The sequence below is a fragment of the Entelurus aequoreus genome, linkage group LG02, assembly GCF_033978785.1.
Source record: "Entelurus aequoreus isolate RoL-2023_Sb linkage group LG02, RoL_Eaeq_v1.1, whole genome shotgun sequence".
Classification (NCBI taxonomy): domain Eukaryota; kingdom Metazoa; phylum Chordata; class Actinopteri; order Syngnathiformes; family Syngnathidae; genus Entelurus; species Entelurus aequoreus.
The window spans coordinates 25,903,370-25,923,637 of record NC_084732.1 but is presented as its reverse complement, the minus strand read 5'-3'; the positions used below and the strand labels follow the sequence as shown (position 1 = coordinate 25,923,637).

At 39.1% G+C, this 20,268-nt stretch overlaps 2 protein-coding genes across 5 annotated transcripts in view; one reads left to right on the top strand and one right to left on the bottom strand.

Annotated features, from left to right (window-relative positions):
* The window catches only part of cd276 (CD276 molecule), a 234,835-nt gene extending 226,715 nt beyond the window's left edge, over window positions 1-8,120 (bottom strand). Inside the window, exons 1-3 of one of the 2 annotated variants that reach the window (XM_062024215.1) lie at window positions 7,840-8,120; window positions 7,636-7,763; window positions 104-201 (exon numbers count right to left, since the gene is read on the bottom strand). In XM_062024215.1, coding sequence (XP_061880199.1) covers window positions 104-149 — 46 coding nt within the window. In that variant the 5' untranslated portion in view covers window positions 150-201; window positions 7,636-7,763; window positions 7,840-8,120. Of the gene's footprint in view, window positions 1-103; window positions 202-7,635 lie in introns of both variants that reach the window. The other variant, XM_062024208.1, reaches the window with a different exon arrangement.
* On the top strand, window positions 7,973-20,160 carry LOC133631966 (ubiquitin-like protein 7). Of its 3 annotated transcripts, XM_062024194.1 has the most exons (12): window positions 7,973-8,251; window positions 8,345-8,407; window positions 8,658-8,832; window positions 8,905-9,024; window positions 10,804-10,889; window positions 14,375-14,459; window positions 14,560-14,617; window positions 14,683-14,816; window positions 17,724-17,773; window positions 17,833-18,009; window positions 19,262-19,375; window positions 19,466-20,159. In XM_062024194.1, exons 3-12 carry the CDS (start codon window positions 8,658-8,660, stop codon window positions 19,604-19,606), a joined length of 1,140 nt encoding a protein of 379 aa, XP_061880178.1. In that variant the 5' UTR covers window positions 7,973-8,251; window positions 8,345-8,407; the 3' UTR covers window positions 19,607-20,159. The 3 variants fall into 3 exon arrangements, with proteins under 3 accessions (XP_061880178.1, XP_061880185.1, XP_061880171.1); XM_062024201.1 differs by having other exon boundaries at window positions 7,973-8,463; window positions 19,466-20,160; XM_062024187.1 differs by having other exon boundaries at window positions 7,973-8,407.
* The last annotated feature ends 108 nt before the right edge of the window (window positions 20,161-20,268 follow it).

Sequence of the window (20,268 nt, the reverse complement as noted above, 5' to 3'; positions counted from 1 at the left end):
TTTGGCCCCCCCCGAGGCCTTTGATGGCAAAAGACTATTAGCGGTTTAACAGGCCCCGTGGGGCGTATTGTTACCACTACAGTGACAACCAGTCGACACCAACCAAAAGCGTGGACGGCCAGCATGGCGGACAGCAGCACGGACAGCATGGCGTTCCCCCGGGTGGATTTGGACGGCAGAACAGGCTCTTCAGACGTGACACTGCAGGAAGTAAACACGGTGGTTAGAGCAATCTATCTGTGGTATTTTTGTCTCAGTTAAGAGTGAGTAATAAAACTGGATCGGCTTGGTTCCATTCCTTTTAATGTTCTCCTCCATTTGCGACTTCCGCACAAGGAAGCCTCATCACGACCAAAGTTTCCATAACAGTGCAGCTCGCCGGATTCTCTTGGACTATTGAGAGCGCGCCAGTCCAGCAAACTCAGCGAGATTGTGTGTCTTTAACTGAGCCGAGGAAATAAAAAACATCCCCATTCCCCTTAAAGTCATTCTCTGGATAGCGCAACGTGAAATTAGAGCAACACCCCGAAACCACAGGCTAACCCTGCCTGGTGGTGTCCAGACACTAGGAAATGACTCATTTTGGCGTACAAATCCTCGTTCAGGCTTTACGACTGAGTTAACTTGAGAAGATCAATGATTCAATTCAAGGAACTTTATTGTCATACCAGCACACATGAGTTGGCACAGATTGTAGTACCCGAGGTTAGAGTTTCAGCCCAAAGAGTAGCAAAGAACAATAGTATGTTCATAATAATGTAAATAAAATCAGACATAAATAGAGTATAGTTTTAAATAGCATAGGTTAATAGGAACATATTACAAATATAGAGTAGAAAAAATAGAGAAATGACAAGTAGAGCTCACTAAGGGGTCATTTATTTCAAAAATTGCATGGCGTTGCATTCAGTCCAGGCACCTTATAGCCAAAATAGTGCTATAGTAGAACGAGCATATCGCTCTAGATCAGGGGTGTCAAACTCATTTTAGGTCAGGGGCCACATGGAGGGAAATCTGTGCACATGAGGGCCGGACTATTACAATCATGCTAAAAAAGAAAGACAACTTCAGATTGTTTTCTTTATCTTACTTTGGCCAAAAATAAAACAAACACATTATGAAAATATTACAATAAAAAATATAGAAAAAAAATACCGGCAACGGTAACGTTTAGATCCATGAAGGAAAGAAGAAAGTGAATGAATGTTTGGAACTGAATAAATTTACATATGCATAAAAATGTGATTTCTTTTGTATTATTTTTTTAATGAATGAAGTAACGTTTATGACAACCTTTTTAGAATGTCAGATATAACAGGATAATGCATACATTTATCATTGGTTTTCAAAACTCTTACAAAAAAGTGGAACCCCAAAAATGTACTGTGGGACCCCATTTTTAAGACTTGATGGGGTCCCCGGGACCCCATTTTGAAAATTCCTAGCGCCAACACTGATGGAGTATTGGTAATACTAATCAAATATCATTCTGGGGGCCATAGATAATTCATTCGCGGGCCGGATCTGGCCTGCGGGCCGTGACTTTGATACCCCTGTTCTAGATGTTCTGAACTTCTGTTTCCATGCCAGTCTTATATTATATCCTGGATGAATTATGCAATGATTCCCCTACCATTTAGTTGTATTTTATTTATTGTACATCAAACAGGTCTGTACTTTGTCCATCCATCCATTTTCTACCGCTTGTCCCTTTTGGTGCTGGAGCCTATCTCAGCTGCATTCGAGCGGAAGGCGGGGTACACCCTGGACAAGTCGCCACCTCATCGCAGGGCCAACACAGATAGACAGACAACATTCACACACTAGGGCCAATTTAGTGTTGCCAATCAACCTATCCCCTGGTGCATGTTTTTGGCGGTGGGAGGAAGCCGGAGTACCCGGAGGGAACCCACGCAGTCACGGGGAGAACATACAAACTCCACACAGAAAGATCCCGAGCCCGGGATAGAACCAAGGACAAGAAACTAAATGACAGCACTGTCGCCACCTCATCGCAGGGCCAACACAGATAGACAGACAACATTCACACTCACATTCACACACTAGGGCAAATTTAGTTTTGCCAATCAACCTATCCCCAGGTGCATGTCTTTGGAGGTGGGAGGAAGCCGGAGTACCCGGAGGGAACCCACGCAGTCACGGGGAGAACATGCAAACTCCACACAGAAAGATACCGAGCCCAGCATCGAACCCAGGACCTTCGTATTAAAGAAATGGTTTGACAAAAAAAGACTATCTTTGAATCTCAGTAAAACTAAAATAATGCCATTCCGTAACAGTGGAAGAGAAAGTCAAACACAAATACAAATAAACGGAGTGGAAATTGAAAGGGTAAAATAAATAATTTGAAAAAATGTTATGTAATAATTAATGACAATTAATGAGAAAATGAACTGGAAGTCTCATATAAAATATACAACATAAGGTGGCAAAAAATATGTCAATGATAAATAAAGCAAAATATGTTCTGGACCAAAAAAACACTTAATTTTCTCTACTGCTCGCTAGTGTTACCATATTCCAGTAATTGTGTGGAAAAATGGGGAAAAAACTACGAATGTACACGTCATTCAAAAAAGGTCAGTTTGAATAATACATAATGTTGGATACAGAGAACATACAAAACCTTTATTTATTGAATCAAAAATATTTAAATTCAATAATGTGGTGCATTTTCAAACAGCTAAAACTATGCACAAGCAAACTATAACCTGCAACCCAAAAATTTACAAAATTGTTCTCAACAGAAGAGGAGGAATAGAACCTTAGAGAACATTTGTATGCACATACAACACTTAAAACCTTTAGCATATCAGTATCCATCCATCCATTTTCTACCGCTTGTCCCATTCGGGGTCGCGGGGGTGCTGGAGCCTATCTCAGTTGCATTTGGGCTGAAGGCGGGGTACACCCTGGACAAGTCGCCACCTCATCGCAGGGCCAACACGACATTCACACTCACGTTCACACACTAGGGCCAATTTAGTGTTGCCAATCAACCTATCCCCAGGTGTATGTTTTTTGGAGGTGGGAGGAAGCCGGAGTACCCGGAGAGAACCCACGCAGTCACGGGGAGAACATGCAAACTCCACACAGAAAGATCCCGAGCGCAGGATCGAACCCAGGACCTTCGCATTGTGAGGCAGGCGCACTAACCCCTCTACCACCGTGCTGCCCACATATATATATAATATATATATAGAATGGATGAAGCAAAGAGGTCAAAAAATATATAATATGATCCAGTTCAAGAACTGTTCAAAGTAATTACAAAGTGCAAGGAAGAATAATCCTGATGGGCATCTTAAACCTCATCAAAACATGAGATAATCTTATCTCATTATGTGAATTAAAACCGAATTACCTATTTATTTATGAGAACTGTTGTATTTATTATTCATTGATTTAGATTTTGTTACAAATTGAGAACAGAAAGTGAACAAATGTGTTGGTAATTGTTATGAAGTGGAAAAGGGGGTAGGATTAAATAAGCTCTGCGTCTTCCTACTCCTTTTCAGACATGCTGTAATGACAAAATGTAAATGTGTAAATATGTCAAATAAGTTATGTATCATATTGTAACTGTATGCATGTTCGAAATAAAACAGCCACAACTAAACAACAAAAATACTGCTATCAGCTATTAGTAGCTATCTGGGCAATGCTAAGTGGAAATGAACTCTGTTGATTCAAGGATGCATATTATCTTCGACACCGTAAACGCAACTCCCCGTGACATTGGTGAGCCTCGTGAGCGATGTGAAATCACAACGCGGGACATGAGATGCTAACAACACGGTCAATGGTCGTGGCTGCGACTGTCAAGTTGACCACATTTGTGCAGAATGCCCGTGGTTGCAACACATACAGTAGAGGCCCAGTTCTAACATAGAGGAATTACCCAGGATGTAATGCAGTATTTCCATGTAGTAGTCATAGCAAAGATGCTTGGAGGATCCCTCCGGCTACTGGTTCTGTAATCTAAATTAGAACACACTTAAATATACCGCACTATATAGGGTGAAACAAGTATAAAAGTGACTATATTGGTGTTGTTTTACATTTAGAGGGCTGTAATTGTGTTTAAAAAAACATATTTGGAAAGCCAGTTTGTTAAGTTCTAACTATGAATATATTCAATTTATTCATAATAATCCTAAATTTGTTTACCACGGACAGTCCTGGAACCACTTGGCTGCAATAATTAATATACGATTAGATTTCGACAGGGGCGCCGAAAAAGGGGGGTAAAGGAGACGTATTCTAGGGGCCCATGATGGAGGGGGGCCCAGAGAGGCCCCTAATGATGATGAAATTATAATACAGGGGGCCCTGTAAAGATTCTTTTCATGGGGCCCAAAATCCCTAGCGGCACCCCTGCATTTCGATGTCTGTCATGATGAACTTAATTTTGTCTAAGTTGCTTCAAGACATGATTACTGTATTTTCCGGACTATAAGGCACATTTAAAATCTTTTTTTTTCCTCAAAACTCGACTGTGCGCCTTATAACCCGGTGCGCCTAATGTACGGAATAATTCTGGTTTTGCTTACCGACCTCGAAGCAATTTTATTTGGTACATGGTGTAATGATAAGTGTGACCAGTAGATGGCAGTCAAACATAAGGGATATGTGTAGACTGCACTATGATGGCAATATGACTCAAGTAAACAACACAAACATGTTATATGTTCCATTGAAAATATAGAACATTACACACAGCGCTCAAAAATCTAACAATATGTTTTAGAACGACTTTGATGAGCTATGAACCTGCACTGCTTGATGGATTGTCGGCACATTAAACATACAAGTATTATTATGGTGTGTGTATAAGGTAAGACATATTATCTGCTGTTTTGTTTCGCAATATTATGCAAAAGCAACTTTTCTTACCTTCTGGTACCTGCTGATCTGTATTTGGGATCTGCATAAATCCTGAAATATTGCACGCGTAGTCGATAAGCTTCTCATTTTTCTCTATCTTCTTGTTATGGGACATTCATCCTCCGCTGTTCCCATTTCTAATATGAAGTAGCGTAAAGTTCTTACTTATATCTGTCAGTAAACTCGCCATGAAAAAGCTAAAACATACCGGTATAGGGAGTTCATATTATTCACCCAAGGAACTTTAGTTATTAAAGCGTTCCGGTCAGTTTTTTACGTTGTTGTTGCCAAATGAGGAAATGCTGCTCCGTTATTGATTTAAGTAAAGTCTGAATGTCATTAAAACAGTTAGCTCAATCTTTTGACACTTCTTCCACTCCCGTCCTTGCACGCTACACCGCTACAACAAAGACGACGGGGAGAAGACGCTGCCATAAGACCGCCCACAATACCGTGCATCTGGAAGCGACTGTCAGAAAGCGGCTTGAAGATTATTTGTAAAACATCATCCATGCAACATTTTGACCAAAGAACCACCATTACATGTTATGTACACCACAAGGAAGTGTTTTCAATATAGAAAAAAATAATAACAATATGACTCCTTCAATGCATCCTATAATCCAGTGCGCCTTATATATGAAAAATGGTCTAGAAAATACGGTAATCAGCATGAATCTACGATCAATGATCAATCGTCATGCCAAATACAGTCGTACTTCGCCACATTGCGCTTCATATATTGCGGTTTGACCACATCACATATTTTACAACTTTTCTGCGCTAAATTAAACATTTCAAAGTATAAAAATGGCTGAATGAACTAACCAACGCTGTTTAGTATCATAGCCATAGACATCTTATTAGTAGACGCAGCATCGAGCGCTACTGCCTACTGCCGCTGACAAAACGTGGGGCCACCATCTTGGAGTGGTGATCCGCTCCACTCAGTGCAATTCATTTGGAAGGAGCAATGAACTGTCAGCGCATTTAATTCATCTTACCTCACTGAATACCACTGATTTTCACGTGTTTTTTTGTCATACCTGTAGCTATGATAAAGTACACATGTTTTGCCGTGTTTTATTATTCATAGTTTGCTTAACAGTAATAGAATATTCTTATATGCTACAAGTGACCAGACGTCCGAGATCAAAACTGGGAATATAATCCCAGAGAAGGGGGGAAACGGTCAGCTATTTTTAAGTTCAAGAAACAATATGATTAGGTTATATATACATGCTTATATCCTACATAAACAATGTATGAATACATTAGAGATCTATATATCTTAGGGACCTGTAGACTGTATCTCTGTTGCTGCAGCAGCAGAGAGTTTATTCTGTCTTGACACTTTGTATTGATATTTTGTATTACATTCTTCCCTTAAATGATAATGTTTACAGTGATTGTTTTATATGTATTTTTTATGTATGTCGCTTTGGATAAAAGCGTCTGCCAAATACTTAAATATAAAAATATATAAACACCTGAAAGTCTTTATATCAGCTAAAACCGCCAATCTGTTTCACTGGATTCAGAATAAAACCAAATTATGTCTTACAATCTTTATCTCCATCATTTATTTCAGCTTTATGTTATTCAAGTGTGACATTTTTAAATGTAATTCATTTCATTGACGAGCAATTCTATTATGATCATATGAACTCTTGTTTGCTAGCGGCTACGATTTAAGTACTATTGAAGATCTTTGCTTCTTCTCAACTCTGTGGTAATACTCTTTTCACAAAATACAACCAATAGTATGTTAATGTTAAATCTTACTTGTGAAAAGTAAAACCCTGATTCCTATTTGCAACAGTCCGCTCATTTGAGCAGGAAAACGCTGAACACCGGCCCGGCATCTTTGTTTTCTACCTGTCAACTGTCAGTTTAGGCTGCTCGCCGGCTCCTCATCACCACTTCAAGATGGCGGCCGAATTACTCGCGTCACAGCAGCCAATGCTGCGTCTACTTATAAAATGTCTATGATCATGGCTACTGATTGGCTCAGCCTCAGACCAAAATTACGATACTGGATTAAAAGAGTGTAAATGTGACTAAAGGGTGTCATTTCATATCTAGAGAGCTCTCATAATGTTGAAAAATGTGTTTGGACACACGTATTGTATGCTGTAGTTATTATAAACATATTAGATTTAAAATGAATGATTCCTACTTTGCAAAAACTAATTTGTCGGGGTCATGTCTGGAACCAATTAACAGCTGATAATTGCGTTACAATTTCAGACTGTTATTGCTCAATTTCATATGTACTTATCGTACGTTATTATGGTCACACCGTGTTTAGAGTCTGGGAGTTCCCTGCGCTTTATCGGGAATGACTTCCCCACACAAGTTGTCAGGGATGGTGATTACAACATCCTCTACATCCCAGAGGAAGTTTGACCTGCCTTCAGAGTACATAGCCACACAAGCCTAAAATAAGAACAATAGGAACTACTTCTGACCCCTACAATTTATGAAACTTTGTTTAAAAATAGGCTTTGAAAGGAACTCCCAGCACTAAAACAAATGTGGTCATGACATTCTGCCGGGAGGGGGCGCCATAACCCTCATTCATACAATACTTTTAGCTGTACCTGAGACGCTAGCTTAACTGCTATATGTCTTTTTGTAAGACTGCAACAAATATAAACAAGATGGTGTTGTATCATATAGTTGTAACTTATTCGCCAGCTTCAGTTGTGATGTAGAGTGTCTTACCATGTTAAGACGAACACAATGAAAAAAAGTATTTAAAAAAAAGTCCAGTTGTGGTTTTGTCTATCCAGCACAGTCGATGCTGCCTTCAGGAGCTGCTGTGTGTATTCCTTTCGCGACCAGATAACGGTCTGTTTTAAACAAAGGGCTTGTTCAGATTTATATAAATTTGTTCCATTGATTTGGGACGGTTCCTTTTCCACTAACCACTCCTTGCTGCTTTGTCCAGCGGTGATGTCATGTTGAGGGGGAGAGTCCCGACCCCCATGTTAACCATTTGCTGTCTTTACGAAGAGGTGCGTTTGGCAGACTGTCCTTAAATGCATCATCTCATCCTCCGATCACAACTTGCTTAAATGCTATAAAGTCCAGAACTCAGTACAACGCTTGGATTATGACCATTTTGCTGCGTTCACACTAGGAGTAAAACTAGCACCATTCCAGTTTGTTGAGTTAAGAGAGCTATTGTGAACTGGGAAGTGTAACAGATCACGAAGCGTCTATCTGGAGACAGCCTTTGAGGACCCTGAACTCCGCAGCAGGGAAATCAATTATAATATGCTTAAAACATTATATTGGAGATATTGTGTGATTCAGAGCGTATATTTGAATTACAAATGTAAGTAGGGGTGGAATACTTATTTGTTTTGGCTAATAAAAGTGGCGGAAAAAGATTACCGTTTTAAAACTTCCCTGACTTGTACACGGACAGTAAACGCAACGAGATCACGTGACTGAACACCGGAAGTGACTCGAGCGTCAACATCGGGAAAGGGTGAGTGTGCAGTTCTTTAAATAAGTGCGCGATTCCTGAGGATAAAACATTTACAGGTGCGTTTTACATTATGGTAAACATTCCACAGCACATAATGTTTGTTCGAAAGCGGAAAAAACTGCGTCTTAAAGATAGCCCCGATAGTATGTTTGCTAGCATGTCAGCCATTGCTTCAAATCTACAGTACTGTTTGGGGGTGAAATTAAAACATAACACAGTTTATGATTAGAGTTTCCTACTTTCATTCCAGATGGCGTCATCTGACTGGCACCTGTCTTTGAAGCTGGTAAACCAGCCCAAATCCACCTTCCACTTCCCTGAGATGATGCCAGGGGATGTTGCACCAGGAGGATACAGAGTGGCTACCCTCAAACAGCTGGTAGCAGCCCAGCTCCCCAACTCCATCCCTGACCCTGAGCTCATAGGTACTACATACTCAACCGCATACATTCAGTACACACATACGGTGTTCTCCAGATAACCATGTCTTGTTTCAGAACTGGTCCATTGTGGGCGTAAACTTAAAGATGATCTCACATTGGATTCTTGTGGGATTCTACCGGGATCGACCTTACATGTACTAAAAAAGATGTGGCCGGAACCTGAGAGCATTGCAGGTATGTACAGTCGTGGTCAGAAGTGTACATATACTTGTAAAGAACATAATGCCACGGCTGTCTTGAGTTTCCAATAATTCCTACTGGTTAGAGTGTCCGTCCTGGGATCGGTAGGTTGTGAGTTCAAACCCCGGCCGAGTCATACCAAAGACTATAAAACTGGGACCCATTACCTCCCTGCTTGGCACTCAGCATCAAGGGTTGAAATTGGGGGTTAAATCACCAAAAATTATTCCCGGGCGCGGCCACCGCTGCTGCCCACTGCTCCCCTCACCTCCCAGAGGGTGAACAAGGGGATGGGTCAAATTTCACCACACCTAAATAAATAAATTATAAATAAATAGTGTGTGTGTGACAATCATTGGTACTTAAACGTTTTTAACTTTAACTTAATTTCTACAACTCTTATTTTTTTGTGATAGAGTGATTGGAGCACATACTTGTTGGTCACAAAATACATTCATGAAGTTTGGTTCTTTTATGAATTTATCATGGGTCTACTGAAAATGTGACCAAATCTGCTGGGTCAAAAGTATACATACAGCAATGTTAAAATTTGGTTACATGTCCCTTGGCAAGTTTCACTGCAATAAGGTGCTTTTGGTAGCCATCCATAAGCTTCTGGTTAAAATTTTGACCATTCCTCTTGACAAAATCGGTGCAGTTCAGCTAAATGTGTTGGTTTTCTGACATGGACTTGTTTCTTCAGCATTGTCCACACGTTTAAGTCAGGACTTTGGGAAGGCCATTCTAAAACCTTAATTCTAGCCTGATTTAGCCATTCCTTTACCACTTTCGATTGTCCTGTTGGAACACCCAACTGCGCCCAAGACCCAACCTCAGGGCTTATGATTTTAGGTTGTCCTGAAAAATTTGGAGGTAAACCTCCTTTTTCATTGTCCCATTTACTCTCTGGAAAGCACCAGTTCCATTGGCAGCAAAACAGGTCCAGAGCATAATACTACCACCACCATGCTTGACGGTAGGAATGGTGTTCCTGGGATTAAAGGCCTCACCTTTTCTCCTCCAAACATATTGCTGGGTATTGTGGCCAAACAGCTCAATTTTTGTTTCATCTGACATCACATGGACAAAGATAAGACCTTCTGGAGGTCAGATGAAATACAAATTGAGCTATTTGGCCACAATACCCAGCAATATGTTTGGAGGAGAAAAGGTGAGGCCTTTAACCCCAAACACACTTCAAAAGTGGTAAAGGAATGGCTAAATCAGGCTAGAATTAAGGTTTTAGAATGGCCTTCCCAAAGTCCTGACTCAAACGTGTGGGCCATACTGAAGAAACAAGTTCATGTCAGAAAACCAACAAATTTAGCTGAACTGCACCAATTTTGTCAAGAGGAGTGGTCAAAAATTCAACCAGAAGCTTGCCAGAAGCTTGTGGATGACTACCAAAAGCGCCTTATTGCAGTGAAACTTGCAAAGGGATATGTAACCAAATATTAACATTGCTGTATGTATACTTTTGACCCAGCAGATTTGGTCACATTTTCAGTAGACCCATAATAAATTCATAAAAGAACCAAACTTCCTAAATGTTTTTTGTGACCAAAAAGTATGTGCTCCAAACACTCTATCACAAAAAAACAAGAGTTGTAGAAATGATTGGAAACTCCAGACAGCCATGACATTATCTTCTTTACAAGTGTATGTAAGCATTTGACCACAACTGTATGTTTACATATATACTGTAAACATCATGATTATTGGGGAATGGAGATGAAGCTGAAAATGTAAACGCTTGTTGTTTTAATGCTTCAGAACCTGTGAACAGAGCCACTGCGGCCCGAGAGTTTAGAATGCTCCACGCTGCTCTCCATTCTCTGCACTCCACATATAGAGATTCAGTAAGTGGAAGTTAATAAACACGTTTTTTAAATTTTTCAAGATGGGTATTTTAATATTGTAGTTTGCAAGGGTATTGTGTTACACTGAGAGCTGTTTGTAATAGGGTGGAACACTAAAACATTCCTTTGTTGCTGGTCAACCTCAGATTTGTTGTGATTTTTCTATAGGAAGTATTGGAGATAAAATATAATATGTCCCTAGGTCAACTGTTATCATACCAAATCAATTAATTTTATAGGCTATGATCTAAGTAGCATGGTAACAATACTCACTGCCAAGCATACGAGAGTAAAAATAACTTAACCACCTTAACTATCCTATCTTGAATGACAAAGGTGTATTAATTTGTGGAAAAGGAAGGTAGCCATTACAAGTAATAAAACAGGCAAAAAAGTAAAATCATCTTAATTGTAATACACATGTAGTAAAGAAAATAAGGTCAGACACACCTCCTTTTTTGTATATTAAATAAATAAATGATAAATGGGTTATACTTGTATAGCGCTTTTCTACCTTCAAGGTACTCAAAGCGCTTTGACAGTATTTCCACATTCACCCATTCACACACACTGATGGCGGGAGCTGCCATGCAAGGCGCTAACCAGCAGCCATCAGGAGCAAGGGTGAAGTGTCTTGCCCAAGGACACAACGGACGTGACTAGGATGGTAGAAGGTGGGGATTGAACCCCAGTAACCAGCAACCCTCCGATTGCTGGCACAGCCACTCTACCAACTTCGCCACGCCATCCCCTATTAGTAAATGTCCCACAAGTGTAATAAAATAAAAATGAGATTGTGTCATTTGTAAAATGCTAAACTATGACGACAATCATAATGACAAAGGCAGTATGATTCATGCTGTGGATTCCTTGTGTTTTAACATTCTTAACTGTCATACAAGTGCAAAATGAAGTGAGCCACTCTTTGTAGTAAAAAAAAAAAAGCTTAAAATATTCTTGTAACACGAGTGCAAGCAGAACATTAATAGTAAGAAATAAAAACAATATAACAACGGGGTTTGCCCCAGATTGCCCACATACCTACGGCAATGTGGGCGTGTTCAATCGGATGTCATCATATCATTTGCATAATTTGCCATGATGCAATTATTTTCTTTAAGGAGGCTAAAATAATTTATACATGTTTAAAACAAATCTATGTTATTATTAATTAATATTATGTCATTTTCTTACATTGTTTTGCTCTATTTTTCAATTGTTGCTGCCTTAAGTACAGTGAGCATATTTCAAGTTTTCCAGAGACTTTTTCAATAATTTTTATTGACTTTTTCTTTATTAAAAAAGACTAGCAACAAATCTAGCATTTTTTTCTGGTGTTATTGGAGAATGTACTCATGTTTAGAGTCCTTTCACACTTGCTTTGTGCTGCTGCTACAGTTGGACTTTCTCTCCTTAAAATCCACTACTGTCCTCTTAATATTTGTACATTGCACATTTTGTAGATCGCTTTCTGTGAGCAGTGCTGTTTTGGTGATTTCCAGTGTGCATCATTAGTGAATATATTGTGTGCTAATAATAGGTTACACAGTAGATAGATAGATAGATAGATAGATAGTACTTTATTGATTCCTTCAGGAGAGTTCCCTCAAGAAAATGAAATGTATGTATATATATATACATATATATACACATATATATATCTCCATTAATTCATTATATAATTTTTTTTTCAATTGCTGTAAAAAAAACAAATTTTTAGGGTTTGGCAGCTTTTATATTGTGGCGGGGCACCACAATCATTTACATGCAAGTGAAACCATAAACAACTTTATTTGTTACAGTAAATAAACCAAAAAGAGCTAAATAGAAAGAAAATCATGCTCCGCTAATTCTTTGCACACGGAACTGATTTAATTTTATTATTCCCAGCTGGGATAAAATGGGTGGATGTTGAACACAACAATATTACACATTTTCCATCGAAATAGAACAAAGAATAAAACAAAGACCATTGCTGATATAATAGTTAAAAAGGGAACATTTATCATTTGTCCTTTTATGAAACCCAAACATATTTACCTGAGTAACTCTGTTTCATAATAATTCAACTACTAGTACAGTATGCAAAATCACCTACTACATAAATATATTCAGTATGTTTTTATAGGCTACATACAGACTCATACATAATTGCATCCTCACATAAGTAAGTAAGTACATTTTATTTATAAAGAGCTTTTCACAAATAATATCACAAAGCGCTGTACAAAACATAGGTGAAGTAAACCAACAATTCAATTAGAACAACAGGGGCAACATCATAAAAAGGATACAAAGTGGATTAAAATTGATAGTTAAAAGGTGCATTAAGTAAAAGCTTTACTAAAAAGAGAAGTCTTCAAATGTTTCTTATAAGTGTCAACACATTCAAGATCACGGAGGGACTGGTGCAAGTTGTTCCAGAGTCTGAGAGCTATAGCCTGGAATGCCAGGTCTCCACGGGTTTTAAAACACGTTTTTGGGATCTTTAGAAGACCTGGGCCTGAAGAGCGGAGGCTGTGCCCTGAAGAGTAGGGGCATAACAACTCAGTGATGTACTGAGGGGCCCCACCATGCAATGCACGGAATATCAGGGCTAAAATATTAAACTCAATGCGGAATTTAACTTGAAGCCAATGAAGACTGGATAAAATGGGGTTAATATGGGCTGTTCTGGGTGCATTTTGTACAGTCTGAAGTCTCTTTAGTGTTGACTTGTTGAAAAGAGAATTGCAATAGTCAATACGAGACAAAATGAACGCATGATGATCATTTCAAGTTCCAATTTTGAAAACAAATTTCTCACTTTAGAAATATTTCTGAGATGATAAAAACAGTTTTTGGTCAGTTGATGGCAGTGACCCTCCAAAGACATCAACTGATCAAACACAACCCCTAGGTTTCTGAGGCTGTTTAACAGATGCACCCAGAGCACTAAGGGAGTTCTTGATCAGGGGGATCTGTGGTTCAGGGTGTGTTTTGCTTTACCCAGGATTCTACTACTTTTCACTATTCTACCACACAAATATTTTATGTGAGGTTTCCAGCACAGCTTGTGTTCTAATACAACACCCACAAATGTACTTCCATATGCTCTTTCAATCTCTGTGTTATCGATTTCCAATTTTTGTATTTTATGATTCCCAAAACCATAAATTTCGAGAGAAGGTTTTGTCAAAGCCACATTTTAATTCCCTAATTAAAATGTGTGTCCTCAGCAAAAAACACTCACTTCCATGTATTTGACACCTTACAAATGTTGTTGATGTACATAATTCATATCTCTTATGAGAAATCCTTAAGTCTTATAGGTATTAAGACAACATTTCTGTGCGACTTTAGCATATTATTTATTTATTTATAATAAAGTATTTATTTACAAAGAGGTTAGTTCCAATCCTCTCCATTAGGATGTGCTTCTGCCAAAGGCCAGTAGGTGTTACTGTTTGTGAACTCTATTCCATGGGAACTTTCCCTCTATGCAGGTCTACAAAATGCTAACAAACAAAGAGTCTCTGGATCAGATCATCGTGGCCACACCCGGTCTCAGGTCAGACCCAGTGGCGCTCGGTAAGACTCCATCCAGACTTTCCCCTACATGAGCTTTTTCTTAGTCATGCTGCCTCAGCGTGCAAGTATGCAAATGCTGACATTTTGTAATCTTGTTCAGGCGTGCTCAAGGACAAAGATCTCTTCGTGCAGTTCACAGACCCCAACATGTTGGACACGTGGGTGTTTGTTTTTATCTCATCACTTATTTTATTTTTAATGCTGCTCTTCTCCTTTCTCACAGACTCATCAGTTCCCACCCGGCCCTCGTCAACGCCATCATCCTGGTGCTGCACTCTGTGGCCGGAAGCATGCCCGCCCAGTCCGCCGCCTCCTCGTCCCGCAACGCGTCGGCTAGTTCCTACAGCGACATGCCAGGTAAACAATTGACATTTATTTAACCTACATGTCTTCTTTTCTATTAAAAGTCATGTAGTCAGTTTTGTTTTTTTACGGACTTTTCTTCTGCTGCTTGTTTTTTTCCACGCTACTACTGCAGGCCTGCTGTCTGCAGCAAATTAAAACTTTGTCAACTCATTTATCTCCACCCATCTCTGTGTGCTATTACAATTCAAAGCAGTCGGACACACTTTTGCCCTGTTATTAAGACTCAAAGTTCTCAGTGACTTGAAATTTCTCACACAAGATCAAATGTTCTACATTATTTCTCCACTACTTTTTCAAATTTAACTCCATCAACAAAATATTTGGCACACACTCCTGGAGGCTGCACATATTAATCCTAGGGGTACAAAGGCTGACTTTTAGTCATTTTGAGTGCATTTTAGCTGAATTTTGGACATAATTTTTGGTGTGTTACTCCATTATACTGTACATGATTCCTCCTTAAGAGTTTTTTTTCTGTCACATTTTAAAATTAAAATGTCAAATTATTTCACAGGTGTACAACACACTGGCAGTTATTCCACAATACCCCAAAGACGAACCGAACATAAAAGTCCTTCGTTGATCCAAAGACACAAACACATTTGGAATTCTCTCAACCAATTTCAGCCCTAAAAAATTCCAAACATTGTATTTTTTTTGTTCTAGCCCTGTGAAGGCATTTTTTGTTAAATTATGTCAAAGTTTTCAATTAGTATGAATTTACATAAATCTAATCCTGTAACATTATTTCATCAAAAGTCCTTCAAAGGAGTCAAAAAAAAAAAATGTCTTTGATAATTTTGTTTAGGACTGAATATTAAGAAATTTAAACAAAAAAAAAACATTTTTGATATTTTTGTTTAAGTTAAAGTTAAAGTTAGGACTGAATTTTAAGAAATCTTAGCTAAAGAAAAATACTTATTTTATAGTTTTGTTTAGGACGGAATATTAAAACATTTGAGCTAAAACAAATTAAATAAATAAAAACCTTTTTGATATTTTTGTTTAGGACTAAATATTAAGAAATTTGAGCAAAAAACATAAAACAAATAAATAGAATAACCAACAAATGTTTTTTATGCCTTCCAAAAACTTATGGCCTTTTATGTCCAGTTTGGGTTTGAAGATAATTAATGTCTCATTGTTCCCAGAGGGTTAAAAGATGAACAAGATCAATGCAGAAACATGGCTGCCGTGAACAAGTACCAGCTACAGTTGAGGACAGAATGATAAAAGTTTAATTGTTTCATTAAGTATTTCCCAAGTGCTGTTAAAGCGAGCAATGCATTTTTAACACGGCTGTTCCAAGCATCCTACTTTCATTTGGATGCTTCCATTATTTTAATTTACACACACCAAAAAAGTTATTTCACAAAAAACTAAATTACCAGAGTCAAAATTATTAGCCCCCCTAATGGGACTTGAATCCCATCAAGAATCTTTGGGGGGAGACTGTCAAATCTTGCAGAGCTTGAGAGCTTTGCCAAAGAAGAACGGTCTGGGATTGCTCCGGAGTTGCGTGAGACTTGTGGAAAACTGTAACAGAAGACTGCAGGCTGTTAGCCAGTAAAACAATTGCCTATTGGCATCGGGGGGCTAATAATTTTGACTCTGGTAATTTCTGTTTTATGTGAATTAACTTAGTAACTGTGTGCAAATAAAAATATTGCAAACATCCAAAATGAAAGTATAATGCTTGGAAAAGCTGTGTTAAAATGCATTGCTCGCTTTAACAGCACTTGGGAAATAGTTAATAAAAAATGAAATTTTCATAATTCTGTCGTCAACTGTACATGCCCATAACTAATCACCAAATCATAAAATGTTAAGGATGTGTGTGTTCTGAAGCAGGGGTTCTTAACATTTTTGAGCTCAGGGCCCAACTTTTCCACTACAGAGGGGTCCAAGGCTGCTCAAATTTTAACACTGAATTAATAATATTACTCTTGATTTTAATTGTATTGAATAATTGTATGTAACCAACAGTTAACAACCTTGTCGACTGATATGAAACCATGTGTTAATCACAAAGATTATTTATTTAACACATAAACTTTAGGCTTAGGTCAGCCTGATTAGAAAAATAATTACTAACCAAATATACTGCATAAGAAAGGACTCATAAATAACTGACGAAAAAAAATGTTTTATTTAAAATTATGTATAAAACAATTAATAAGGATTATGTTTTTTAACTAAACTGTCAAAACATTAAAGTTTAAATGAAACAACAGCTTCACCACTTTAGTCATATTTTTTGCACTTAAGAAACTTCTCTATAACTTTAGCTCTTTTGTTTGTTTGATGTTGTCATTACTGCCACAAGTGGTGGAAAAGTGCATTACAACTGTGTACCGTTGTGGCCCGTATGGCCCACAGCTGAGAAACTGATATTGTTGGTGGCCCTCTCGGGGGCGCTCACAGTCCAACAATGGTTAAGAAACACTGTTCTAAAGTAGTGATTCTCAAACTTAGTGGTCCGCGGGTTCCATCTAGTAGTACGCCAAAGAATCACTTAATTAAATATCCAAACACAGTGTTACTGTTCAAACTGTGTGCAATGTTACAGTGGCCAAACTATTGAATATACTTGTTAAATAAAACCTTTGCCTTGTTTTTAATGAATATTTAGGTCTGCTATGCTACTGTATTTTAATGTTGGTCATTATGATGGTACTTAGAGAGCCAAGTGTTTTCTGAGGTTGTACTTGGAGAAAAAAGTTTGAGTACCACTGTTCTAAAGCATTTATAGTGCAACCAGTAGGGGCCACTTTGTTACCTCGAGAACATTTGAAAGGCCACGCCCCTCACCATGAGCTTGGAACTGCCTTGTGATACTGTAACTTTCTGTTCATTTTGTAGCTAAATAAACACGCCCTTCTTCTTTTTCTCTGGCAGGAGGCTTCATGTTTGAGGGCATGTCTGACGACGACGAAGACTTCCAGTCCGTAAGTCAAAGCGTCTGCTCGCTTCTTGCACATAATGTGAAGAAATGCATTTCAATCAGGGCAGCCCGGCGGGTCCATCGAGCAGGCCGGGGTCTTCGGTGGGAATACGGCCGTTATCTTTGAACCACAGCGGCGCCACGGGGCCTCGACCCATCACGCAGAGCGAGCTAGCCACGGCGCTAGCCCTTGCTAGCACGCCCGAAAGCAGCGCCGTGACACCGACGACAGCAAGTCAGGTAAAAACACAACAAATTAAGAAAATACGTGAAGTGAAATAAAAAGCACTTTTGTCTAGTGACTCAAAGCGCTTTACATAGTGAAACCCATTATCTAAGTTACATTTAAACCAGTGTGGGTGGCACTGGGAGCAGGTGGGTGAAGTGTCTTGCCCAAGGACACAACGACAGTGACTAGGATGGCAGAAGCGGGGATTGAACCTAGAACCCTCAGGTTGCTGGCACGGCCACCCTACCAACCGAGCTACGCTGTGCAACTTGTTATTATACAGTGGAACCTCGGTTTACGAACCTAATTGGTTCTTGAACGGGCTTCGTAAATATAAAAGTTTGTATAGTGAAGTGTATTTCTCCATGAGAAACAATGTACATATGAATAATTGGTTCCAGCCTTGACAAAAGTCCATATTTCAGCAAAGGTTTGTACACTTGGAACACAATAATATAAAGTGCTATACAATATTGTATATCAAACAAACATAACAAGGGGTGTTGGATCAACTTCCTGTTTATTAACCAGCCAAAACAACAAGCTGCTGTCCTCTGTATGGGCTGCTCTGCCAACATGCACACACACACAGAAGTACCTTTAAGGGCCCTCACAAAAAACCTTAACTTTAACAACCAAATTGCTACCATAATAAACATTTTAAGAAGTTTAAACCACTTACATTAACATCGGCAAAGAGCTGACGAGAGAGAGACAGACAGACAGAGGGGGTGATGGGGGTCTGGGGGAGGGGCCGTGTGTGTGTGCTGAAAGAGACAAATGCCTTCTCCTCTGTTGTGAAATAAGTCTGTTTTGGCATATTTTCCCAGAAATGTCCTTTTCTCATCACAATTAAAACTTGCTGTGGTACGAAGCCTGCTTCGTGGATTCTTCCATACTTGTAAGCACCATCAATGTATTCCTTGCAAATAGTCTCTTTTTTGTAACTTCACAGCGACTCCCTCTTTTTGGGGACTGGTATTGAGTTAGTAAAATAGGACAAAACTTGTCAAAAAGCGAAATAACACAGAAAAGACATGCATGCTGAAGCGCTGAGAAGTGACTAGTAGTGTACTGCTCTGTGGAGAGCTCCGCCTCCCCATAAGTGCTGTGCCCTGCCACAAAATGTATGAACGAAGCATTCGTACACAGAGATAAGGTTCGCACACGGAAGCATATTTGGCTCGATTTAAACGTTCGTAAATCAAGGTACTTGGTACTTTAGAGGATTTGTTCTCATTACCCAGTTGTTGTTTTTCTAAGGCGGAGTCCTCCAGTGGCGCCGCCCCCATGCCAGCAGGGACCCCGGTGAGCAACGACCTCTTCAGCCAAGCACTGCAGCAAGCCCTCCAAGCCTCCAACATGTCAGCCCTGCAGGTGCGTGATAGTGAGAACCAGCTCCAGTAAGTTCCTGCTGAGACAAGAGTGAAATAAAATGGATGTACGTACGTGTTTGGATGTTTTCAGGGCCGCTGGCAGTCTCAGATGCAGCAGCTGAGAGACATGGGCATCCAGGATGAGGAGCTGATGCTGAGGGCACTGCAGGCCACTGATGGAGACATACAAGCGGCCCTGGAGCTGATCTTTGCTGGAGGACCAGGACTCTGAGCACAGAACCAATCTATGGACCAGGACTTTACCGGAGAAAGGATGATTATAAGAAGCAGGAAACGAGACTTTTGGGGATTTTCTGGACGTATGGTCAACTTTACTGCTCGTTAACACGCAGACATTTTGGCATGTTTACATGCTGGTATTTAAGCAGCGTGATACCCTCACATGTCTTTTTTTGACTTGACACCTCTTGTAATAAATTCTTGAAATGAGAAAAACATGTTTTATTGGATATCTATAAAGGAGTATTAGACCCATACTAAAAATACAACATAAGTGGCCAAAGTCATAATTTTATAAGAAAGCATTAGTATTGTAATCACAATTTGAGAAAAGGCCATATCATTACAATTATTACAAAAAAACTTTAGGTAAAACAGTTTTGAGCAAATGGTGTGCATTTAAGTAATAATTTTTTTAAAAAAAGTTCCCTTAATGAAATTCTGACAATAAAATTGCATTTATGTTCAAATATAGGTGTCAAAAATTCATCTATTCCATTTTAGAAAAAGGCTGTAACAAAAAAGTGAAGCCCTTTGAATACTTTCCGGATGCACTGTACAGCATTACAGCGAAATGTTATTACTTTGTTACTACAAGAAGTTGCAAAAAAAACCCAGCATTTTATGAGAAAGTCGGTACATTAATATGTTTTC

What these genes read in the sequence shown, in the direction of transcription:
- LOC133631966 (XM_062024201.1), top strand. Translation starts at nt 8,658, where the DNA reads ATGGCGTCATCTGACTGGCACCTGTCTTTGAAGCTGGTAAACCAGCCC. An exon ending in GACCCCAACATGTTGGACAC is followed by an intron (nt 14,618 to 14,682) that starts GTGGGTGTTTGT and finishes CCTTTCTCACAG; the next exon opens with ACTCATCAGTTCCCACCCGG. An exon ending in CACCGACGACAGCAAGTCAG is followed by an intron (nt 18,010 to 19,261) that starts GTAAAAACACAA and finishes TGTTTTTCTAAG; the next exon opens with GCGGAGTCCTCCAGTGGCGC.